Genomic DNA, 27,721 nt, shown 5'->3' on the forward strand with positions numbered 1-27,721 from the left:
TTTTCTGAGAATAATGTTTCATAATAAAATGAGAGAAACACGACGTACGTGTTGTGCACCTATCTTACTCCTTTGTTAGAAACGACAACTGAAATTGTTCACAGATGTTGAGAAAATTAACGTCCCTAATTGCTGAATTGCAGTGTCCGCAATTTATTGTTTACAAGTTGAGAGCAGCCGCTCTGAGGATTCCTCACCCAGAGTTTCAGAGTCAACACAAAAGCAGAGATTCTCCCCTCCCACTACTCCCACTCCCTTCCACCCCCATCTGGTTAGACTATTAACGTCGGATTTTCCGACTCTCTGTGTGGAGAGCAAACGAATGGACTTCAGTGCCTTCGTCGGCCGTAGCCCCGCAGAAAGTACACGCTACTAACGGGCTCTTGCAAATACAGCTGGTCGTCGTCTGTGACGCCTCTAAAAAAACCTCTGGAAACATTAGCAGCACTTCGTTTAGTTGATGGCTTTGTATTTCTTTTGTCATTTGAAACATCGTACCGAGGTCAATAAAACCTGCAAATTGCGAAATTTAATCAACGTTAAAGGTTTCTGAGAAAAGTAACGCTCTGCACCAAGGTTAATTAAATTAAATAATGAAGATAAAAACTTATTGGGGTCCGTCGATACCTGCGTCCTTTGTACCTCAACGAGTAGTACGGAAACATTCATAACTGAATATATTTGACATTACTATCTATCAATGTGTTAAGTGAAATAATTACACTTGACACTTTGGTTATATAGAAATTATTTATTGGATCCCTTCCAGGGAAATTGAAAAAACGAAAGACGTTATAAATCTTATTCTTGAAATACTCTCCTAGGGAAAAATCACGCACGACGAAGTAGTTATCCGAAGGAAGGCTGGAAACTGGTGGATATGACGTCCTAGTACAGGCAAATAAAAGATTAATGTTTCAGAAAAACTGGAATATTTATTCAAGAGCAAGAGCGTCAGAAACTGAGCAAGTCAATAACTCGTTGCTCCACCTCTGGCCCTTATGCAACAGTTTGCATCTTGGCATTGATTGAAACAGTTGTTGGATATCCTGCTGATAGATAAAATGATGAATTCTCTCCAATTGATGCTTTAGGTTGTAAAATTTCCAAGCTGGTAAGCCCTGCCCTTAATCATCAAAACGTTCTCAATTGGAAAGAGATCCGGCGACCTTGCTGGTCAATTTATGGTTTAACAGTCACGAAGACAAGCAGTAGAAACTCTCGATGAAAATGAGCGGTCATTATCTTGCTGAAATGTAAGCCCAGGATGGCTTGCCATCAAGGGCAACCAAACGGGGCGTATAATATCGTCGACGTACCGCTGTTCTGTAAGGGAGCAGTGGAGACCAAAAGGTGCCCTGCTATTAAAGAAAACCACTGGTCATCGTGACTCCGTCCGAAGCAGAACTCCAACTGAAGGCAGCTCTACTCCACTGAATACCGACGACGTGTCTGGAGACATCGCGGACAGTGGTGGGATGCCAACCGGGCTGGCGTCCGCCGTATGGCCTGAAAACCAGGACAATCGATCTGGGAACCATTTAATTTCTTAGCAAGATCCCTTTGGTTGTCATCCGTGGCTGTATTACAGCACAGCGTCGACAATATTGTACGCCTCGTTTTGTTGCCCTACAAGACAAGCCACACTGGAATTACATTTCAGCAAGATAATGTCCAACCGTACACGGCGAGCGCTCCTACAGATTATCTTCATGCCTACCAAACCCCATTTTGACCACCATGTCGACGGATATCTATTGAAAGGACAACGTTCGGAGCACTACCATAGGATCCTCCATCCGTCTCGGGACTCTGAACATGTAACGCGCCAATGAGGACAGAATTTGGCATATTATCCCTCAAACTCATGGCTCAATCGTCGAAAATCTAGGTAGTGATGATTCCAAGCTCGAGTGCAAAGAGGCCTAGGTATTATTCTGCGATATTCAAAAGTTTTGTAGAATGTGTTTCATAAACCATTATTGAAGATTAAATTTTGCAACCGCTACGCGGTCGGAGGTTCGAATCCAGCCTCGGGCATGGATGTGTGTGATGTCTTTAGGTTAGTTAGGTTTAAGTAGTTCTAAGTTCTAGGGGACTGGTGACCTCGGACGTTAAGTCCTTTAGGGCTCAGACCCATTTGGTACCTCAACTCATTGGTGCCTCAGGATATGTTCTACTAACCTATCCGCTGGAGATACTACAAGGTATCAAATAGATTATATAATGGTAAGACAGAGATTTAGGAACCAGGATTTAATTTGTAAGACATTTTCAGGGGCAGATGTGGACTCTGACCACAATCTATTGGTTATGAACTGTAAATTAAAACTGAACAAAGCTGCAGAAAGGTGGGAATTTAAGGCGATGAGACTTGGATAATCTGAAAGAACCCGACGTTGTACAGAGTTTTGGGAAGAGCATAAGGGAGCAATTGACAGGAGTGGGGGAAAGAACTACAATAGAAGAAGAATAGGTAGCTCTGAGAGATGAAGTAGTGAAGGCAGCAGAGAATCAAGTAGGTAAAAAGACGAGGGCTAGTAGAAATCCTTGGGTAACAGAAGAAATATTGAATTTAATTGATGAAAGGAGAAAATATAAAAAATGCAATAAATGAAGCAGGCAAAAGGAATACAAACGTCTCAAATATCAGACCGACAGGAAGTGCAAGAAGGCTAAGCAGGGAGGACTAGAGGACAAATGTAAGGATGTAGAGGCTTATCTCACTAGAGGTAAGATAGATACTGCCAACAGGAAAAAGAAAGAGACCTTTGGAGAAAAGAGAATCACTTGTATGACTATCAAGAGCTCAGATGGAAACTCAGTTCTAAGCAAAGAAGGGAAAGCAGCAAGGTACAAGGAGCATATAGAGGGTCTATACAAGGGCGATGTACTTGAGGACAATATTATGGAAAAGGAAGAGGATGTAGATGAAGATGAAATTTGAAATAGGATACTGCGTGAAGAGTTTGACAGAGCACTGAAAGACCTGGGTCGAAACAAGGCCCCGGGAGTATACAATATTCCATTAGAAATACTGACAGCCTTGGGAGAGCCAGTCCTGACAAAACTCTACCATTTAATGAGCAAGATGTATCAGACAGGCGAAATACCCTCAGAATTCAAGAAAAATGTACTAATTCCAATCCCAAAGAGAGAAGGTGTTGGCAGATGTGAAAATTACCGAACTATCAGTTTAATAAGTCAGAGAGGCAAAATAATAACACGAATTCATTACAGATGAATGGAAAAACAGGTAGAAGCCGACCTCGGGGAAGATCAGTTTGGATTCCATAGAAATATTGGAACACGTGAGGCAATACTGACCTTACGACTTGTCTTAGAAGAAAGATTAAGGAAAGGCAAAAATACGTTTGTAGCATTTGTAAACTTAGAGAAAGCGTTTGACAGTGTTGACTGGAATACTCTCTTTCAAATTATAAAGGTGGGAGGGGTAAAAATCAGCGAGCGAAAGGCTATTTACAATTTTTATAGAAACCAGATGGCGGTTATACGAGTCGAGGGACATAAAAGGGAAGCAATGATTGGGAAGGGAGCGAGACAGGGTTGTAGCCTGTCCCCAATGTTATTCAATCTGTATACTGATCAAGCAGTAAAGGAAACAAAAAAAAATTTGGAGTAAGTACTAAAACTCATGGAGAAATAAAAACTTCGAGGTTCGCTGATGACATTGTAATTCTATCAGAGACAGCAAAGAACATGGAAGAGCAGTTAAACGGAATGTACAGATTTTTGAAAGGAGGGTATAAGATGAACATCAATAAAAGCAGAACGAGGATAATGGAATGTAGCCTAATTAAGTCGGTTGATGCTCAGGGAATTAGATAAGGAAATGAAACACTAAAAGTAGTAAAGGAGTTTTGCTATTTGGGGAGAAAAATAACTGATGATGGTCGAAGTAGAGAGGTTATAAAATGTAGACGGTCAATGGCAAGGAAAGCGTTTCTGAAGAAGAGAAATTTGTTAACATCGAGTATAGACTTAAGTGTCAGGAAGTCGTTTCTGAAAGTATTTGTATGGAGTGTAGCCATGTATGGAAGTGAAACATGGACGATAAATAGTTTGGACAAGAAGAGAATAAATGCTTTCGAAATGTGGTGCTGCAGAAAAATGCTGAAGATTAGAAGGGTAGATCACATAACTAATGATGAAGTATTCAATAGAATCGGAGAGAAGACAAGTCTGTAGCACAACTTGACAAAAAGAAGGGACCGGTTAGTAGAACATGTGTTGAGGCATCAAGGGATCACAAATTTAGCATTGGAGGGCAGCGTGGAGGATAAAAATCGTAGAGGTAGGTCGAGAGGTGAATACAGTAAGCAGATTGAGAAGGATATTGGTTGCAGTAACTACTGGGAGATTAAGAAGCTTGCACGTATAGGGTGGCATGGAGAGCTGCATCAAACCAGTCTCAGGACTGAACACCACAATACCAACATACGCTATTTTAGTTGAGGGGGCAGCCCTCTTTGAACAAATGAAAAATAGGCGATTTTCATGATTTTTTTAAGTACAATAAAAGGTAATGCTAAATATGCTGAGGTAGTTTTATTTTTACCAGTTATTTTTATTTACATTTATTTATTTATTATTTATTCGTTTATTGAGTGATCCGTCTTGAGAGGTTTGAAGCAGCTCACTATGAACTCCTCTGTATTGCCTATGTTTTCATCTCAGAATTCATTTTCTGTCTACATCGGACGCTCCCTGTACCAGCCGCACAAGGTGGAAGGGTCACTTGCAGCTATAAGATTGGTCATTGGCGAAAATTCCCGAAACTCTCCTATTGGACCTGTACCAAAATAATTTTATGTAAGTCATTTTCAATATATTTTTATTAGTATACATACGAGCAGTGAAAAATATTAAGTTCCAACAAAATGGCGATGAGTTTAAGGAAATTCCATTTTTCTCGTTCTCAAAATCTAGGTAAAAGCGAGCACCGAAAGTAGACTTGAATATATCGCAAAAAGGCTACGTACGCCGATAGAGATACTAATTCAGAATGCTAGCATCAAGTCCCGATGATAATTGTATTTACTATTCTGAAGCCGGCCGTTGTGACCGAGCGGTTCTAGACGCTTCAGTTTAGAACCTTGCAACCACTACGGTCGCAGGTTCGAATCCTGCCTCGGGTATGGATGTGTGTGATGTACTTAGGTTAGTTATGTTTAAGTAGTTCTAAGTTCTAGGGGACTGATGACCTTAGATGTTGTGTCCCATACTGCTCAGAGCCATCTGAACCACTTGAACTAATAAAAGTAGTAAATCATATGAATTGAATTAATCGTAAATAACGGTACATACCAGGATCTCCGGAATCCATGTTGATTATTTCCGCACTTCAAGTACAACACACACTTTAACACATTCACAAACGCAAAGTTCAGGCCAATAGAGAAGCTTCAGATGCATTGCAAGCGAGACGTAAATGTAGACTAGCTCTACCACGTATCAGATCAGAATAAGCAAATGAAACACGGCATCAGCAATACCCCATCTATCAGACTGTCTCAAGGAAGTTATGCGTTGCGGGAATTCAAAAATGGTTTAAATGGCTCTGAGCACTATGGGACTTAACTGCTGTGGTCATCAGTCCCCTAGAACTTATAACCACTTAAACCTCACCAACCTAAGGACATGGCACACATCCGTGCCCAAGGCAGGGTTCAAACCTGCGACCGTAACGGTCGCTCGGCTCCAGACTGAAGCGCCTAGAACCGCTCGGCCACAGCAGCCGGCTTGCGGTAATTTTTCACATCCGAAAAGTTGACTTTTAGGGCAAAATATCGCTATTTGCACCACCCTTCCAGTTCTTCCCACATCACTCATCAACTCCTTTCGCGCCAGAGACCCTCCGGAGCTTTCCAGGCAGAATAGAGGCCATTGCCGCTTGATAGTCTATACATAAGTGCCAACGTGGCACCTACATTATTCTAAATCACTCACTGAATGCGAATCTCATGACATCGGGAACAGTGGGTATAGATGTGTTGCCCAGTTGTGACACATGAAAATTTGTGCCGAATTGGGTCTCGAACTCGGATTTCCCACTTATCGTGAGTGGTCGCGTTAATCACTTGGGCTATCAATGCACGCTTCCCTACCCGATCCGTATGTCACCGTCCACTTCATTGTGTAGTAGTCTTTTCAAAAATAATTACGTACGTCTCCCATTAAGCTTGAAACATTACCTGATTCCCGCTCAGGGACAATGACACCACTAGGCATCTAGAACTTTTTTATTATATTTATTCTTGTATGCTGCTCGTCCTAGCTAATGATACTCATATATGATTTGATGATCAGCAGCTTCATGAAATGTTATTCCAAATTATTCACTATATACGAATTTCGTGACGCCAGCTGTGACCGGCGTAGATGTACTACATAGGTGAGACACATGAAAATTTGTTGGAAACCATTCAAGAGCCATGATCGCATTAAATATTTCTTTATTTAAGACAACCGATTTCAACAGGCTTTGCTGTCATCTTCACGTCTGAAACTTTCTGTCGTAAAACATAGTAATTTTACGCTGAACTTCGAGCACAAGACAAGCGGATAAAAGCCAGCAGGTTACATAAACTATTTAAAAAAAATAAACGATCTTTTGTAAAATGTCATGTGCATATACACATTGCTCACATATGCTCCAATGTATATGCAGTATCTGTGTCAGTATGTACACTGGTGTCAAAATTAAAGCAACAAACCGATATTTCCCCGTCTTGTGGTTAATTCACGGTACAATCACACAAAATGTTAGCGGATCTCCTTACAACCATGTTCTTCACGGAAGATTTCATTTCGATTAACGGAAAACCACGTCGACGATGACGTCAGGGCACCTACCAAACAGGTAGTGTTTGTTGGGCAGTCCACATCCACTGTCGCTGTGTATACGGTCACAGATGGTGCGGTATGGCACAAAGAAGATTCCTACCAGAATCTCTGCGGAAGTGGTCCATAAGATGAATGGAAGCAGTGCTGTCACATACTGACGTGGCCCGATGACTTAATGTGAATTTTTCTGTTGTTTCTCGGATGTGGCGACAATTTATAGAGACCGAAACAGTATACCGAAGATCAGGGCATGGCCGACCAATAGTGATATTAAAAGGAGAGGACCGTTATTTCACCGTAAGGGCATTATGGCAAGTGTCATCTGACCTCGTAGCATCCACTGGACATGTTGTATCGAGACAAACTGTGTACAGAAGGCTTCCGCAGAGCAGCCTTTATTGTCGGAGGCCATCTGCATGTTTACCTCTGCTGCGAATTCACGAAAGGGACCGCCCAGAGGGGAGTAGTCAACATGCCACCTGGACGGTCAAACAGTGTGCCAATGTTCTTTTCGCAGATGAATCCCGATTTGGTCTGCGGGTGATTCTCAACGCATTCGAATCTGTAGGTAACGTGCAATACAATTTCGGAATCTAAACAAAAGAGGTCGATATCGAGTAGGACGCTTAACGTTGTGGGCAGAAATTATGCTGACAACACCAACACCTCTTCATGAAATTGTACGGGTAAATCGACAGGGTTTAACTACTGTCAGGTATCGAGACGGGATCTTGGGTTCTTAGGTGTGGTTGTAGCGAGGTGGTGTGGACCCAAACGTCGCATTGATGGATGATAATGCTCGACCTCGTACATCGCGCGTGGTTGATGTTTTCCTGTAAACGGAAGATGTTGTACACATGGCGTGGCCTGCTCGGTCTCCCTGTCTGAATCCCATAGATCCTGTGTGGGATGTACTAGGGTGACAGGTTGCATCTCGTCTACATCCACCAACTAGTCTCCTAGACTTGTGAGCAGCTTTGCAGGAAGAATGGGCGTTATTGCCTCAACATGAGACTGTTGACATGATTCACACAACGCTCCGTCGTTGTCAGACCTGTACTGATGCGGAGAGGTTGTCACACCCCATAACGAGCACATTAAACAGTTACCGGAATATACGTGCAAATCCGTTAAGTTGGAAAACACGAAGAACATTTTTGTCTGCCTTTATGTACATTGCCGCTGTTTCGGTTCTGTATCTTTCACATTGTTTCTGCTTTACTATCTCCTGTTTAAACTGTTTTTTGGCGAAATAAACCCAACGTTCCTGAATTTCCATTTCTTGCTTTAATTTTGGACACGAGTGTATACCAACATGCCCTTATGCACAAGGTGATTTACATTTTTAAATAGTTTAGTGATGACAAATCTTAATAATGTGCCCGTTTTATCCACGACGGCTTTTGCGTGAGGTTTAGCGTAAAATGGACTTGTTTTGCAACAAAAAGATTCAGAGCTGGAGATAACAGCAAAGTCTGTTGAAAGCTGCTGTCTTTAATAAAGAAATGTTTTATGCCACGTTGACTGTTGAATAATTTTTAATAATTAAAACTAATCGCCCGTCAGTACTCTCAAAATGAGTAAATTCAACGAACGTTTGTGCCGAAACGGGACTCGATACCGACGAAAGACCCAATACCTTTATATATGAATAATGTTAAACTTGTTTCAAGATACTTAAAATCGTTCATATCCATATTTGTTACTTAAGTGATGTACTGTTAATAAAGATGATTAAACAGCTACAGCAAATAAAACGAAATAGTTTCTAACAATATTCACATTGGAAACAATGGTTTCATAATTCTATCCTAGATATTACAACGCATCGTGCGCTGCAATAACCAACCAGTATTTCGGTCTTCGTTCCAAGTGACTTTTATCACAATATGTACTAAAATATAATGTCCATACACCAGAAGAATTTTATGGAATCTCACTCCTCCTAGAGTCTACTAACGTATTTGTTTAGTCGTTCCAGCAGTTCTGGGGTCAGCTCCTCCCAATAATTTCGCTGTTTGAAGACGATCTAGATGAAGAATTCTTGAATAAATACATTAAGATGTCCGTCTGATCACCATAACTTAGTTTTTCAGTTGTTCTACGGTTTATTCCTTTTAATATCGATACAGAACCGAGATTTTTCTCCATCTCTCATGATCTCTAAGTCTACGGGTCGTTGCACTCAATCCTCGCTGTATCAGATTAGTTTTAGTGAACACTATGGAAACTAGATAGCAGCATTTCGTCACAAAGTTTGCTGAGCGAAAGCGTCTAAACTTCATTAGCTCCTGCGCTTTTACAGATATGAACAAACAATGTGGGAAGGAGTCAGACAGGAAATGGTAAATTCGCGCCGTTTGAACATGAAACTTAAGTGGAAACTACGAAACTTCTCTTTAAGAGGATCATCTATTTGGACAGTAGCCCACAGGAAACTTCAGCGCGGAGCTTTGAATTTAATGTACTTTTGTCTCGCAAGCGCGAATAAATTGCTCCACGTAATATTTACGAGAACAAAGCCAGAGCGCAATTAGAATTATCGTCGCGCGTCGACGCTTTGCGCTTTGTGAAGAACTTGCTAGATGAATGTGGTGCTGTTTGTACGTCACCATCCAGACAGACAACAATGAATAACCGCGTTAGTAAGTACAGATGTAGGCTATCTGTCTCAATAGAACCCCGTGTTGTTCTGGGGTAAAACTGGATTGTATTAGTGCACTGTGTGAGAATCTGGGCGCTAGTTATTCAGCCTCAAATGTAAGCCATTCTGTTTGTTTTTTGTCCACAGTAAATTTAACTCTCAGGGTCACCCATTTATCATGTTGCGGCTTACGTTACATATTATTTTCATCTCAGCACAACTCATAAGCGCTTAATTCCTTCAATTCTTAGTAACGTAACGGTGGAACACGTTTCCTTCTGCGAACTCCATCAGTACCAAATTTTCTGTTTCCTCCAGTTTCATGTCCATGCATTGAAGATCTTGTGCAAAAGATCCTTTCCATATGTTGCGAGGTTGTATCCATTTGATGGTTTCCACAACAGTGTAGATTTGGGAAAACTGCCGTTTCTCATGAGTAGAACGCGCCCCGCAAGCAGCAATGGTTTTGTACAGGATGTTTAACTTCTTCTCAGCGCTTCAACATTTGAAAGTGTTCGCGATAATTGATCATCAAAATTTGCCTCACCTATCATTGGAGGAAAATCATTGGGTATATATGCTAATTCACTGGCATTTTCCGGAATTCGCGTGCGTATATGAGCATCGTGGAGGTGACAGAGGAGTACAGTTGAAGCTTTGTGGACATACTTGCAGAGTGTAGCTGCCATATTGATCGCATTCCTTGGAAGACAGAGGGAGCGTTGCCAGTTCTGCTCATAATGTCTGCACCGAGAGAGGTAACGCAGTGATTAGCACACACGACTCGCATCCGGGAAGAAGATGGTTCAAACCCACGTCGTGTCATCCTCACATAGGTTTTCCGTGACTTCCCGAAATCACTTAAGACGAATGCCGGCATGGTTCCTTCGACAGGGCACGGCCGCGGTCGTTCTCCATCTTTCTCTATTCCTGGATTGTGTTCTGTATCTAATGACATCGCTGTAGACGGGACGTTAAACACTAACCTCTTTATTCTACTAATTTTTGCATCTATTTTTTGGTTACTTTTTATAAGGCTGCAGAGATAAGGTAATCAGTCAGCACCATGTCGTACTTTCCAATGGAGCGCAGTAGATGGTATAAAATTGTACCATTCAGTCTTTCTCTATTCCTGGATTGTGTTCTGTATCTAATGACATCGCTGTAGACGGGACGTTAAACACTAACCTCTTTATTCTACTAATTTTTGCATCTATTTTTTGGTTACTTTTTGTAAGGCTGCAGAGATAAGGTAATCAGTCAGCACCATGTCGTACTTTCCAATGGAGCGCAGTAGATGGTATAAAATTGTACCATTCAGTCATTTGATCCACCCATCAAAGGCCACCCACACCTCGCCCAACCACCAACCTACACCTAAGTCATGGGAGTGAAAAGGTGTATAAGGATCAGTGGGTTGTTTCGCAAGGAGCATAATAAAATGTGTCTACGTCGAAGCATAACAGAATGATACATGTGAGCTGACCTCTTTGAATGCGCCCAAGACCACATTGTGAATGAGTTTGCCATTATTTCATGCATTAATGTGGATTGTACAACTGTCTGGAATGAATGATGTATCACACAAAACTATGTAACATGTAAGTGGTCGTAATAACGTCTAAACTCGCAGATGTTAGCGACGAGTGTACGCCGCATAAACGACAGTCAGTTTCAACCCCGATATGAATTGCTCCAGTCAGTGAATGTAGGTCCATCTGAGCTAGTTGCCGGTCGAACGTTGTGAAGGGGACTACATCAAATGGGTATATGAAGTTCCTATCAAAACGCCGTTGCCCACAACGTCACATAAAGCTGCATATTTTCAATGGGGTATCAGCAAAGAGAACTGACAATATCTGTGTGGAGGCACGTAGTATGGTCGTGCGAAATGTGATTTTTCCGCTTATCAAATGACGTAAAGAGTTGAGTTTGGCGACGACTCAATGAAGCGTTTAGCACGCAGTGTGTTGGGTGAGGAGGGGATACCTGTGTTCTGGCAGAAGATGGTTCTGTGATACTTTCAGGACGTCAGTAGTATCAGGAAAAACGATTATACAAAAGATTACAAGGTCATTATTGCTACGAGCCATGATCCCTCACCAGTACTGATTTAGAACAGGCTGTTAATAAGATATGTCGCTGACGACAGCCGTTCATTCTATTTATGCTCTAGCGATGATCATTGACAATACAGGTGCTTTTTATAATCTGTGGTGGCTGTCTTTCTTAGGTGTCATTAGGGAGAGAGACTGCTCAGGGGTGCTGTACGATTCCCTGATATTCTATTGCGTGGGAGGCATACATCTTCAGTGGTAGCCCGGAAAGAAAGCGACAAAGATGATGTGTAGGCTGTTCGCAGGATACAGCGTGTCATCCAGAGTTTTGAAATGTACCAGTGGAGTCCATTCTGTAGAAGTAACATGACAGCGCTAACGTAAGCCGGCTGGTAACCCTTGCAGCAGAAATGTTAGTCGTCGTAAGCGGTATCTCCAGCAGAATTATAGAAGACAAGTTTAGTGCAGCGCTCCAGTAACTACATAATGTCGGATGTCAGAGTGTCATTAGCACCTCAAAACACTATGATCTTATTGCTGAAAGGGAACCTAGCAACATATCTTAAAATTAAGTGATGTAACGATTACAATAAACTTATTAACGACGACATATCTAAGGGTGTGTCGGGAGGAATGTCGTAATTTTGTGCAGAAACGTACAAAATTATTGCATAAAATTATAACCATCGCAAATCCGCATCTTCGACTTACGATCGAAGCATACCGCCAATGTGTTTTGTTTTGGGTTGTAGGATATGGTGGAGGCGTTTGGGCTCATAGAGTGCATCTTTTGGGGTCCACCTCAGTAGTCAGAAGAGATCAACGAGGGGTGTTACTAAGATCAACGGACGCTTACTGACTGCTCCGAATGTTAGTAATTCATGGACATGCTCCTTAGACATAGAAATAAGGAGTCCGTCACTGGCTAAAGAATGAAATTCAAAATGAAGTACACAGGATACATGTAGCAGAAGCGAATATTATAAAGGTAATACAGGGCCGCACATCAAAATTGAGGTAAATGAATGGGACACTTCAGGCACAGGTAGGGTAATACGCATTTCTCCATGGCGCCAATGAGAGACTTAAAATGAGATTTCTTCACCCATAGAGCGTAGTGATACATGACCTGACTGGTATTGACCTGTATCGTACACATCTTATCAAAGACAAAGAAGAATCATAACCGCGCCTGCAGCGATGGGGCCACTCCAAAGCAAAAGCTGTGGGATAATGTGTCTACGACGTTGAGCTATTTTTGGAAATTCTGCACATAAGGGGGTGAAATAGTGTCATACCGTTTTACTGACTCGTCATCGCCCAAGAGCAAGCGCTAAGGATAGGTGGTTCAAATGGATCTAAGCACTATGAACCTTAACGTCTGAGGTCATCAGTCCCCTAGACTTAGAACTACCTATACCTAACTAACGTAGGGACATCACACACATCCGTGCCCGAGGCGCGATTCGAACCTACGACCGTAGCAGGCTAAGGATATAAACTTGGAGTCTAAAGAGTGTGTGGATCATATATTGTAGGTATCGTTGGGATTGTCCAAAATTCCACACTGTAATGGGTAAAACTGTTGATGAAAGGCGTTTTGAAAGTATGTCACTATTGATAGAATTTTGAAGCTAGAGCAACGAAAACTGGTATTTGGTTTCTTACTCATCAAATAAAAAAAATACGTGTTTCACTATTTTTGCTAATTCAACCATTAAGGGGGTAAAAGAGTGGGTGAAAGTATTTTTGAAAATAAATAATTACTAAAGAACTGCTAAAGCATTTTTAAGACCACATCTTGGTTTTTGAACTTCTCGGTTACAAATTCAAAAAAATACGTATTTCAGTATTTCTGGAAATTCAGTCTGAAAGGGAGTGCTATAGGGAATGAGTCTTCTTTTTTAAATAATTTTTCGTTGCTTGAAAGAAACATTAAATTAAATTTATCAAAACTGGTATTTTAGTTCCCGGTTAGATATGAGGAAGTATTTGTTTGGGTATGAAAGATGCTCCAGAAATATCTCCAAAAGAACGCAAAAGACACGATAAATAAAATCCTTGTACTCAAGCTACCAAAATCGCTGTTTAATCGGAAATAAATTCGGAAAAGACCATGTATGTATGGCCATAATTAGGAAGAAAAGCTTAGAAGGTGTTGCAGGTTGTGAACAACATAAAGATTCGAGTACGTAAAAACAAACAAAAAAATCTGTGCACGTCATACAGTCTACGCGAGCGAATCAGCGGGCTCTGAGCTAGTAAATCAATAAAATAAACCTCACGACTCATCTCCACTCATTCTGCTTACCGCGAACATTAACCAGAATGGCTGTTTCGACTGTATAAATGCTGTCACTTGTTGTACAACTTCCTGATGAGTATACTGGGACACTTGCATTTTCCAAGATGACAGCAGCGGTTTCTATAGCGCTGCTACCAACAAACTTGGTTTAAAAAAGATTTCGGTTTCCCATTGTGCTTCATGCAGCCCTTTATTTCACCTAACTTTAATCCCATAGAATCTGTTTGGGACTGTTTGGAAAAGGAAGTAATGCGTAGTACCTAACAACCACGGGTTCTGGTAGCCCTACGGATCTAATCAGCAATGGACAGCATCCGCTAAATATTTCATACCTAAAAAACTTAAAGATTGTCTTCCTCGCCGAGATGAGGCAACTATTAAGGCCCTCGAGGAGATGTTACACCGTTAGGACTAGTTGCAGCCATTAGCGAAACAGCTAGTAGAGGCAGCGTCGAGCAATAGTTCAGGGTGGATGAGCCACATCAGGCATGTGACTGGCGTGAAGTACTTTGCACTGCTGACTGCGGGTAAAGAAAGCTACTGCGTAGCGGGAGTAGAGAGTACGTATTTCTCGCTGCTCAACCCGGCCCTTTGGTGACAGAACGTCATTTCTGATCGATCAGACCACAGAAGCAATGCAGAACAGGACCAGGCATGGTGTAATTTAAGGCATCACTGAGGCTGTCTGTCCCTCTCAACAGTGTTCCAACGCCAACAGCAGGCAGTGAGGTTCGACTCATGGGAACAAAATTCGCGTTGGTGTCAGTTCGGAGACTTCAGTCGTGTCGTCTCTGCCACTTTACAACTTATGGCAGAAAGCACAGGGACAGCATTCTGCCCGTGTGGTCTCAGGTTTGGACACCAACGTAGTGCTCTAACGACAGATGAAGTACTATCTTATAAAGCAAAGGTGAGCCACACCCGGATAGAATCCGTGCATTGAGTTACTGCGTTTACCCTTGCTGAGGGCAGTGCTTTCACTGACTGGACTCTCTGGGCCTAATTACTTTCTGTCCTCACGGCATCACTTGGGAAAGTGGTACAGAGGTAATCACAGAATTCAAACTACGTTCGTAACTGTACTGTTGAGTCAGTAAGTGAAGTGCTCCAGCAGATTAATACAGTTTTAATTTAGGAAACCAGATCAGTTTACTCGCCGATGCAGTGTGAAAGATTAATTCCATATTGAGCTTTTCGCAGAAATGGCCATTACGGGGCACCAAAGGACATTTTAATTTCCACTGTCTCTACTTTTACAAATAAATTCATACAACTCAGCATGACCAGGAAGGATTCAGGATTCACACTCGTAGCAGTGGATTTTCTAAAACATAACAAAATAAGTTTTTTATATATTATATTTCATCATTTTTTCATTACTATTTGCTGCATTTGTTACTATATGTACAATTTTCTTCATAAGTAAGAGAGATTATTGGATGTACTTTTTACAGCATACAAACCATACTTACAGGTGTATGAAACTCTAGAATTTATTTAATTTATGAGAAAATGAATGAACTATTACATTTTAAACTTCATGTTCTGAAAAAACTCAAATTTTATAGTTAATTATCTCAGTTTTTGCAACAGTTTTTAATAGATTCGGAAAGTTCTAGAGAGTCATACACCTCTAAGTGTGGTTTGCGTGCTGTGCAAAATTCATCGAAGAATCTCTCTTACTTACGAAGAACATTGTACCTATAGCAACAAATGCAGCCAACACTAAGTGAAAAAATATTCAAATTTCAACAGAGAAAAATTATTTTGTTATGTTTTTCAACTTTCACTGCTATGAGTGTGATCCTGAATCTTTCCTGTTCATGCTGACAAACGTTCATGAATTAATTTGTAAAAGTAGAAGCAGTGGAAATTAAAACGTCCTGTAGTACCTCTCCTGCTCTTCTGCCCGTTTGACGTCTTACCCCCCCCCCCCACCCCCTGCCCATAAACTGGGTATCTTTAATTGTGAGAACCCAGGCTCCAAAATGTGTTGAGAAATTAACAAGTAACTTCAGTATTTTACGTAATCATTGCGACTATGGGCTTTTAATGTATCTGTAGATAATCTGTTTCAACATATGACCCACAAAACGAAAAGAAAAAGAAATGGAGGACATTTTTGGGCTTATGATGTACTTCCATAAACAGCAACAAGTAAGTGATCCTTGCATCCGCCAGGCCAACACACCACCACATTTGCGTCATAACTAATTGAGGCACATTGCACGGACGTGAGGAGAATATCAGTCAGGCTTTCGAAAGCACCATAGTACAGCAACTGCATTAATCAAAGTAACTGATCACATTAAACATGCTATGGACAGACGTGTAGCTACTATCCTAACACTGCTTGACTTTAGCAAGGCTTTTGACACAGTTGACTTCGATATATTACTAATTAAAATGAAACAGCTGAATTTCTCAAACAGCGCAATACACTGGTTCGACAGCTACCTCAAAAACAGAAGTCAACAAGTCATTTGTGTGGCGGAAAAGTCATCATGGAAAAATGTGCGCTCTGGAGTTCCCCAAGGCTCCGTCCTTGGTCCACTACTCTTCTCACTCTACATTAATGATATTTCTTCAGTGATTCACTCCTGCAACTACCATCTCTATGCCGACGACATCCAACTGTACATAAGCGCAAGCCCCAAAAACATTGCTGACGCAGTAGCGAGTATGAACGCAGATCTTTGCTCTGTTTCTCGATGGGCAAAGAATCTAGGTCTGAAACTAAACCCCAAGAAATCCCAGGTCATACTTATATCTCATCCCAAGTTAATCAGCCGGTACTTTCGCGAAACAGTCCCTCAAATATTCCTCAATGGTACCCAACTACCATACCAAAAAACAGTAAAAGACCTTGGAATAATCTAGGATGAACACCTAAACTGGGAAGAACAAACAGTAACAGCTTGCCGGAAATCGCTCTCCTCCCTACATGCAATTCAAAAATTTAGAAAAATATTCCCAATCCATGTTAAACAAAAATTAGTCCAAACACTAGTCTTGCCTAATCTTTACTACTGTGATGTACTTCAACACGGCACAACTAGTAAAAATTCTAGATGCCTCGAGCTAGTGATGAATGCTTGTGTTAGATACGTGTGCAATATTCGGTTGTATGATCATATCAGTCCTTCACACTCCCAGCTAGGTTGGATACGCCCACATAAGGCACGCGATCTCCACATGATGTGCTTACATCATCGATTTCTTAGCCACTGGTGTCCCCAATACTTATCTTCTCATATTAAACACCTATCATCATTCCACAATCGCAATACCAGATCGGATACGTCTAGCATCTTAGCTGTACCTTTACATAACACAAAATCTTTCTCCGTGTCATTCTCCATCTCAGCCATTCGACTATGGAACGCGCTCCCCTGTGATCTGCGTCTTATCCAGAACTACTCAACATTCAAGAGGGAACTCTAAACTCACATATTAGGGACGGTATAGCCACCATTGTTGTGCCCCTCTCATCTCTTTCTTTCTCATCACAGCTTAGAATTTTCCCATTCTATTTCTCTTTCTCTAACCTATCTACCTCTTATATATCTCTTTTACCTCATTCTATCGTCTTATGTCTCTGCTCGATGAGAATAACTCACAAGCTACAAGAACATAACGAGAAAATTCCCAACTAACAATAGGACTGAGATTCACAAAAGAAAAGTATGTTTACTTTCATACACATAGTCTTTATTATTATTATTATTATTATTATTATTATTCTTGATTGTTATAATTATTTTTTATTGTTATAGTTATCATTCTACTACTGTTATAATCTCTATTTTTTTCTTTAACAGCAATACTGCATAACACATTATATGTCCTTAATGTTCTGTAGAAACTGTAACTCGTTCAATCTGAGTATGCCTGGTTAGGTGTAAGAGACGGCCTGAAGGCCCTAATCTTGCCAGGTAAAATAAATGCATAAATAAATAAATAAATAAATAAGGGGAATTCGATAAACATAGCTTTGGATTAATCAGTTGCATATTTGCATGCGAATAATCCAGCAAACATTTTAGAAGTTCCACCATTTTATTGAATTAAATACCAATTTCGCGATGCAAACGTAGTAGTCTGCGACAGAAATTCTTCGAATACTGGGCACAACCGACAGAAGGGAAAGGTGGGAGCAATGGATATTCATGGAGCAATCTGTGTCGTCACATTGGCTAAAGAGATCCATTGCGGGCCAGACAGGCAACTTTGATATGTTTCGCTCTGTTGAGCGGGCGCCTATTAACAGGAACCTTCAACCGCTTGTCCCGCTTATCAGCTAGAAACACATGGCGATGGAGATTCCCATACTGCGACAGTACTACCGGTATGAGAGGTACTAATTAGAATAATTAATCGGCTTTCATGATTGTCAAATAAAACAAGAAAATTTTGAGCTGTTGGGTATCCAAACCAATAAATCTTGTTTCGCATTACTAGCGTCTTCAAAAGAGCATGTAGCTTCTCTTCACTAATTCTGACACAGTTAAAGTCGCTTCTTTATTTTAGTTTTCGGTTTTCGGTGTTGGTTATACGATATTCTGACCAGAGTGTTTTTGAAGTGGCAGTGGAGGCAGCTATGAAGTGGTATTGACCTCGCCCGGTCACCAGTCGGCTGTGGAAACTAAAGAACTTGTACTATAAGGCAATCCTATTTCGATGTTGAATAATATTTTGGTCTAAAGATGTTACAGCTGTCATCGGTAATCAGAAAAATAAACAAAGCCACTTTGATCCATCAAAGATTAGTGTTTATTGATAAGTCGCTGAAGATCCAAATACGGCATACTGAAGAAACACATAGGATATGGTATTCTGCTGACTGATATCGAAAAAGAAAACAAGATTCAGTCTACTATTTCATACTCACATGTAGGATAGGATTTCGCTGTCACACTCTAGGGTATATACTGTCGTGTGAACTTAGACGGAAGTGTCTAACATGATTTTTTTTCTTACCACCAATAATTGTAATGATGGCGTGGGTGGTGGAATGCTAGAGATACTTCAAGACTTCAAGTTACATATACATGATTTTCTCCTGCGTTTATTTACCTCATTTAGCAGCAAAAATTCATCTTTTCCTCATTGTATACAGTAATTTCTTAGATTAATAATTTTATTCCATGTCTCGGGATTGTATTCATCATCTAGTAGGACATTTAACTTCCTTCCACTATTTTGTTAATGTTATTAAATATCATAAAAACCTATTTATTCATTATAATTCATTTATTTAAATTAATTATGTAATCAGCTAATTAATAATTACCTAAAAACTGTTCTGGAGGCTACCTTTGCAAATTCCCTTTGCAATTTCCATAGAACCTCCATATTGTGTGTAAAATAGGGGCTCTTGATGAATGTTATTCAGTATTTGAAGCTGGCATACTTGCAGGAAACTTTCTCTTCCAGCTTTATTTCATACGCTGCAGTTGAAGCTCTGGGAAACTGAACACATTTTTGTGGATGAAGATACTGATAAAGCATTATTCCAACAGTATTTAAGTATCTACATATCTTAGAGCTTTTATTGTTTACCCGATCATAAGTTATAAGTTGAATTTATCGAGCACTTCCGTTTTCGGGCAAGAACAGAATCATTAGTAACTGTAATACGTAGTTGTATATTTGAAGGACACCTTTGAAATTGTTAAATCTCCTTTATGTTGATTGTGGAAAGCTGGTTAACACATCACACATGATTTGTTGCCTTTATCGCTATCCGTTTTAATCTGAAAATCTTGTTGTATACTCTACTCCTGTTAATTCTTTTTTTTTTAAATTTTACTCCTGCTAATTTTTTTTCCGCTTCACCCCCATGATAATTTTGTTGTCCTGTTAATTGATGCTAAGTTTTTTGTCCCTGTTGTGGTATGCTTTATTCATTTCGGGAAAGTTGATTGCTAAAACCATAGCAAGAGCTTTTTACCAGCCTGTTTCATGTTACAGAATATATTCGTCGAAGAACAGTCATAGAAAAGACTGTAAATGACGAATAACCTTTAGTGTAAAATACAGATACACACAATGCCTGTCAGTTTTAAAGAATATTTCATTTTGGGAACAAGTATATGCTTTTCTTCCTAAAAAGTTGTTTAAAATGGAGGTATAGCATTAGGCATTTCCTCATAGCCTATCTTCATACCACTTTCCTTCAATAGAGTCTTACCTGATCAAAACTGATTGGACATCCATATGTAATACGGAGACGACCAACAGATGTCATCACGAGAGGCGGGCCCTTCGTCATAGAGGGTATCGGGGAGGGGGTGGGAGGGAGGGATATTGTGTTGTTAGTAGAGATCAGAACAGCAGATTGCGTAGGTTAGAAGAGCTCAGCGACTTCGGACTTGGACGCGTTATTGAATTTCACTACAATAACAGGTTCACAGAAACTTTTCAACTCTTCCAACGGTGCCAAGGTTGACTGTTGTTGCTACGAATGTGTAGTGCGAATGGAAAGGGAAAGCCACAGTGAAGATAAGGTGGACCTGAAGACGTGCCAGATAGGGAACGTGAGCATTACGTAGGGTCCTTCTAAGTAATCACCCGAAAGTTGAAGAATGCAGTCACTCATGAGTTCCAAGCCACTTACATCAGCCCAGCTACAACAGTCAGTGCGCAGGGAGTTAAAAATAATGAGGTAGAGTCGTCGAATGCCTCCTCATGAGCTGCACTTTTCTGTGGTTAGTGCTGAGCTGGAATGAAGTGGTTCAAAAAGTGACGTCGTAGGGGAGTGGAACACACCAAACGAGAGATTTAGAGTAATGAATCACGCCACACGCTGTGACAATCTGATGGAAGGTTTGTGGATTCCTGGAGAGCGTTACTTGTCATATGTAGTGCCAACAGTGAAGTACGGAAGTGGTATTACAATGTGAGAGTGGTTATTGTAGGCCCCTTGTTCAACTTACGAAAACGCTAATTACGGAATGCCGTGAATACGTTTTTACAGCACTTTGTGCCTCGTACAGTGAAGGAGACCTTCACTGTATCGGTATGACAGTGCGCCCTGTCATAAAGCGTCATCTGGGAATCATTGGTTTTTTTCATTTCTAAAATGGACTATCCTGCCCTGAGTCCCGACCTGAAACCAGTGGCTCACATTTCGGGTGAGATAGAACGTATACTTCGCTCATGGACACAGCATCTATAACATCTTCTATCACTTATTCTCTTGAGTCAGTGTGGTTTGTCATTCTTCCACAGACATTCAGACATCTGCAAACTTCCAGCATGCTGGAGTAGCTTGGGTCAGTAACTTCTGGTAATCAGTAGAATGGAAAACCAGTTCAAATTGCAAATTTTTAAATTTTATTCGCTCGATGACTAGTTTCGGGCTGAAGCGTATTTTCGAATCATCTAATAAGGTCGTCAGTGGCATTTGCGAAGATTTCAAAAAAGTGCAAAAAAGCATTTACAGTAATAGTTTGCAACTTGGACTGGTTTTTAGTTCTACTGTTTCAGACGTCTGTTTTAAATCATTCTCAGCATTGTTCATGGCTTCTTGAAAGCGAAGGTTGTACACTCCGTGGATTAATATCCATCAGCAGGTGTCCAGACTCTGTAGGTGAGATTATGTATGTTTGTACACGTGCCTTGCAGTGTGACACTAGTGTTTCGTGTGTCGCCAGGCGGACTGGGAGCCATGGGAGGGGGACGAGGAGATGGTGCTTAAGCACATACGCGACTGCCGCTGCGCCTGCAACCACCTCGGCTACGGCAACTACCTCGACCTGGCCAATGACCGGGATTGGACCAAGGTAACAACAGCCTCTCACCTTTTATCAGCCTGGTACGATATTTTAGAAATGACATCAATTTCCACTTTTACAGCTATTAAAACCATTTATTCACCACGACCAAGATTGTCCGTATTATAATTAGAGAAACTTGTCGACTTTTACTCATCTTTTGAACAAATAACGACTGCAAGTATCAGATATCGAAAAATCTCTCACGATCGTGCATAATGTATGTAGAGGCAGAACGATTAATACACTCCTGGAAATTGAAATAAGAACACCGTGAATTCATTGTCCCAGGAAGGGGAAACTTTATTGACACATTCCTGGGGTCAGATACATCACATGATCACACTGACAGAACCACAGGCACATAGACACAGGCAACAGAGCATGCACAATGTCGGCACTAGTATAGTGTATATCCACCTTTCGCAGCAATGCAGGCTGCTATTCTCCCATGGAGACGATCGTAGAGATGTTGGATGTAGTCCTGTGGGACGGCTTGCCATGCCATTTCCGCCTGGCACCTCAGTTGGACCAACGTTCGTGCTGGACGTGCAGACCGCGTGAGACGACGCTTCATCCAGTCCCAAACATGCTCAATGGGGGACAGATCCGGAGATCTTGCTGGCCAGGGTAGTTGACTTACACCTTCTAGAGCACGTTGAGTGGCACAAGATACATGCGGACGTGCATTGTCCTGTTGGAACAGCAAGTTCCCTTGCCGGTCTAGGAATGGTAGAATGATGGGTTCGATGACGGTTTGGATGTACCGTGCACTATTCAGTGTCCCCTCGACGAACACCAGAGATGTACGGCCAGTGTAGGAGATCGCTCCCCACACCATGATGCCGGGTGTTGGCCCTGTGTGCCTCGGTCGTATGCAGTCCTGATTGTGGCGCTCACCTGCACGGCGCCAAACACGCATAGAACCATCATTGGCTCCAAGGCAGAAGCGTCTCTCATCGCTGAAGACGACACGTCTCCATTCGTCCCTCCATTCACGCCTGTCGCGACACCACTGGAGGCGGGCTGCACGATGTTGGGGCGTGAGCGGAAGACGGCCTAACGGTGTGCGGGACCGTAGCCCATCTTCATGGGGACGGTTGCGAATTGTCCTCGCCGATACCCCAGGAGCAACAGTGTCCCTAATTTGCTGGGAAATGGCGGTGCGGTCCCCTACGGCACTGCGTAGGATCCTACGGTCTTGGCGTGCATCCGTGCGTCGCTGCGGTCCGGTCCCAGGTCGACGGGCACGTGCACCTTCCGCCGACCACTGGCGACAACATCGATGTACTGTGGAGACCTCACGCCCCACGTGTTCAGCAATTCGGCGGTACGTCCACCCGGCCTCCCGCATGCCCACTATACGCCCTCGCTCAAAGTCCGTCAACTGCACATACGGTTCACGTCCACGCTGTCGCGGCATGCTACCAGTGTTAAAGACTGCGATGGAGCTCCGTATGCCACGGCAAACTGGCTGACACTGACGGCGGCGGTGCACAAATGCTGCGCAGCTAGCGCCATTCGACGGCCAACACCGCGGTTCCTGGTGTGTCCGCTGTGCCGTGCGTGTGATCATTGCTTGTACAGCCCTCTCGCAGTGTCCGGAGCAAGAATGGTGGGTCTGACACACCGGTGTCAATGTGTTCTTTTTTCCACTTCCAGGAGTGTATTTTGAAGCAAATACACACTGTTGGTCATCGCAGGAAGAAGGTAGACAAAGCTTTAATCCAAAATAAAGTACTAGTTAACAGTTCAAAGGAAAATTTTCGTCGTGTTTTTAAAGAGACAGCTGCGGCTGAGGAATACTCCGACTGTAATTTCAACTTGGGGTACCACATATCTGGTCTCGTCTGTAAAAGCGGACAAAGAAAATACTGTAAGCGACGCAGGTACTTTAACGGTACAAAATATTTTGTTTTAGTTTTAAGAACGGTTTGTACTACTATATATAAGATTTTACTTCGTAACGAATCATCTGTATTTAAATTGACAGTTTTTAGTACCGAGTTTGTTGCTGAGGTATAATGTCATAAATAAGGTGTGAAATGGTGCTGCTTATAACAATATATACAAAACACAGAAAAGTGTGTAAGTACAAATCATTGGTGCTATTAGTTCTGTAAAATTTTCATCCTATAATAAACACCATCGTCCTTACTTCTTCGTTGAAGTACGATAACTTTGGAGTTAATTAAAAGGTAAATTTAAGGAAAAATTGAAGTTTTTGTTAGTTAAGTTACTATGGAGCCTATACGTTAATTTATCTCTGAATAGAGACAGGATCTTTGGTAGTAGCACGAAACACGTTTGTACAACTTCAGTTTTCAGATGCCACGCCCACGTGAAGGAGGCACAGTGAGAGTGAAGTACGCAGATTATAACAACTCGATAGTAATTATTATAGTAAGTACTACGATGAGCCAATTAATGTTTAGGCACCTGATTTGACATAGTTTTCTCATTTTACTGAAGTATGACGAACACCGCTGTTTTATTATTCATACGTACATAACATGCAAGTGGGGTTGTTGACGCAACTTGTTTGATCCAAAGATGATACAGAATGACCGCAACATTAATCTAACTTAAATGTGCAGCTGAGATGGAAAAATGAGTTATAATTATGTGGAATATTTAAACGTGCCTGACGCGAGAAATCGTTTAATTAAAAACGACTATCATTCATTGATGCGCTTCTTAGTGAGTTACAAGAAGTTATATATCTTCAAAACAACGTTTTCGTTAAAAAATCGCAGTAAGACATAAAATTTGAGTGTGCTAATAGTCGGTTTTGGCTGATTAAAAATCGTTCTTAGAGCAGGAATCTGTGGCATGTATGATTTGTTGTACAATTCAGCAACGTTACAATAAAACTAGTTACTTATTACAAGTGTAACATGAGGTTTCATTTAATCATTGATTTTCCTGGCTGGTGATCGTTATTTTGCTAAAGAAATCTCCGTCTGGGAACGTATAGAGATTTTGTCCGTCAAGCAGTGTAAATGGCACTAAGCTCAAGCACAAAAGTAATCATACACAACCAGCAAATAAGCTAAATGTGTGATAAGTAATCTGAACTTAACAATAATAATGAGTTTTAGTAATTTTCAATGTTGTTGCATAATAGACTTATTACCGCTTGGAGATTGCTTACCGAATTTAACGCTTTTGTTATTAGAGGTGGCGACACTTTCGTTTAAGCAACATGAACTGTTTTGTCACAAAATACCACACTAATGTATTTTTTCCTGTAAAAATATTTCATAAAAGTTGTTACGAAATAACCAGGCTTCATAGATCAGCAGATAAGAATTTATATCACGTAAGATGCTGTTCGCATACATAGAAGTTCACTGTATTCAAAGTCTAACTTGAATTTATTACGTCAGAGTGGGTTCTGGGCCATCAATACACAACTATCATAGCAATTATAACCAACAGCATTTATGTCTGTATAGAAAATCAGTTTCAAACTGCCGCTTCTGTATTTCACTGAGTTGGCGGCTAACATGACAATGATTTATCGATTCTGCTTCAGGTCCTATTTTACTACTAACAAATAATATATACTAAATCTTTTTGTACCTTCACTATATGCATTAAGATTTGAAAATATTTCACAATGGTAATCGCTTGTTATTTAGCTTTATCAATAAACCGCGCTGTAGATCAATAGCGCTAATTGCTAAGCTTTTTCGTAGCTGAGCAGAAAACTTAACGCTTAATTAGGACGAGAATTGCAATGAAATAACACACCAAAAAAAGAAGCTTCATTTGAATGACCCATAAACTCTATTTTTCAAATATTAAATTTTCAATATAATACATTATACACTTCTATGTTACGAGACATCAATCAGATCCTATTTGTGCAACAGTTCGAACAGGAAGGATTTTACTAGAAGAATCATAGATAACAAAAGATTGATATTTTCATTATCTTTTTCCATGGATAATGCCTGAGATACAATTTGTTACAACAGTTATGTCATTAACAATAATAATTTATTGTTTTACTAACGATGAAGTCCTCTTTATTGATGTCACGAGAATACGATTAATGTTTATGCACACTTCACACACAACGCTGTCGTGAATATAATTCTGAATAAAATGTTGGCGTGGATATTACAACTCAGTGTCTGTGTACAAAGTTGGCAAGAACACCCTCGTTATTAAGTACAGCTCATAATATGCTTACAAAAGAATCACTGCCTAAATCATAACTTCATCTCTGTTGGGAAAAGCACACGAAGGTTTTATAATTTCATTTTATTTCTTTACTCGTGATGTATGGCGTCAGTATTATCCACTGATGTAACACATCCTGACTTTTTTCGTATTTAGTGTGCTTCATTCTTGAAAACGAATATTTTTGTAATGATCCATTTCTACTACAGTAAACAGAAAGGCACTTAATGTTCCTAGGCTATGTTCTAATACGACTCTGCGCCGTTCAAAAATTTAGTGGACAACGAGATATTGCATTGTATACGTCTTATTTTTAAGCACGATGTCAAAATGCGAGAGAGTTCAAGAGGAGAAACTTCACTCAGTGGTCTAAGGGTTATTATAGTTATCGTATGGAAATACACATGCAATTTACAGCTGTATTTACACAACACAAAAGAAATATTTATACATAACGAAAGGAATGTACCAGAGTTATGGTCGCTAATTATATTACAAACTGATATCCAGAGTGTCTATTCAATCCAGTGTTGGTGGCGAGGAGTTGATTATGTCGTTCCAGCGTCCATTAAAACATGTATTGGAAAATTCGTCTACAATTTGTTCAACAGACTGTTCTACTCCTCGACAGTCACACATCGGAGAGTCTGAGAGTCCCAATTTGTTCTTAAACGACTTAGTTCTTCCATATCCACATCGGATTCTGTCGAGTACACACCAGGTTCTTATAGATAGTTGGAAGCCTAACATGTACGTAGGGCCTTCGAGGCCACGGCGAAGCATGCTGGTGTCGTTTTCTCATTTCTCCTTTCACACATCTACAATCTTGAATGGTTCGGGTTCTCGAGCTGTCCAGAATGCTTTTCTTGATTTGAGACTCGTGCAGGGTGGATTGAGCAGTATTTACTGGGCTGGTAGCTTCTGGGTAAGCTTTTCGTTATTAATCTTTTCCCATTCGCGGGCCGTTGCTTCTTGTCGTTTCAGATGTCGTGGGGCGACGCTACTGAGAACAGACAGCCAAGGTAGTGGGGTTGATCCCAGGGTGCCCGTTACAACTCTCATGGTGTCATTGAGCTGAACGTCAACCTTACTGGCATTCACCCTCCTGTACCAGCCAAGGGCGCAGTATTCAACCACAGGATATACGACAGATAAGGCTGCTGTACGGAGAGTGTCAGTTTGTGCACCCCAGGAAGGCCCATCAAGTTTCCGGATAATGTTGTTCCTGGTCTTTAACTTTGATGCTAGTGATGTGAGGTGGGTCCTGTACGTAAGTGATCGGTCCAGTGTGATTCCGAGGTACTTCGGTTGTTTATAACTGATTTGTTACAGAAAATGATGTTTAGTGGCTGGTTTGCTAATCGGTTATTGACGTGGAAAGCTGTCGCTTCAGTTTTTGTATGGTTAGGGCAGAGCCTCCAATTTCTGTAATAGTCACGAGTACTCAAAGGTCCTGTGTGAGCACATTTTCTCCCTCCTCTATGTGCTTGCTTTGATACGCATTGGCGGTATCGGCAGCGTAGCAGTAGTCCCTAGATATAGGAATGGCATGTGACGTATGTACAGGTTGAAAAATAGTGGGGCAAGGACAGATCCTTGTGGTAGGCCGTTCTTAAGTTTTCATGACTTGCTCGTTTTGCCATGAAGACGTACTCTGAAATGTCGGTTTTTCAGCATGTAGGACAGCAGTGTTGTTAGTCTTTCAGGGATGAAAATAAGGGACGACGTAACTCAGGTTATCAGCAGGTTACTGAGAAAACGACTATCAGAGTTTTCCAAGTACTTTATGTTGCATTTAAGGAATGAATACTATTATTAGACTTGGGAGCAACAGATTCAAAAATTCAAGCTTAAGTTGAAACGTCCCCTTAGAAAAATT

At 41.0% G+C, this 27,721-nt stretch overlaps 1 protein-coding gene across 1 annotated transcript in view; it reads left to right on the forward strand.

Moving 5' to 3' along the window:
- The window catches only part of LOC126278918 (dipeptidase 1-like), a 620,416-nt gene that overhangs the window by 26,438 nt on the left and 566,257 nt on the right, over window positions 1-27,721 (forward strand). The window contains exon 2 of the mRNA XM_049979193.1: window positions 21,532-21,660. Coding sequence (XP_049835150.1) covers window positions 21,532-21,660 — 129 coding nt within the window. The remainder of the gene's footprint in view (window positions 1-21,531; window positions 21,661-27,721) is intronic.

Source organism: Schistocerca gregaria, chromosome 6 (assembly GCF_023897955.1).
Source record: "Schistocerca gregaria isolate iqSchGreg1 chromosome 6, iqSchGreg1.2, whole genome shotgun sequence".
In the NCBI taxonomy this organism is placed as follows: domain Eukaryota; kingdom Metazoa; phylum Arthropoda; class Insecta; order Orthoptera; family Acrididae; genus Schistocerca; species Schistocerca gregaria.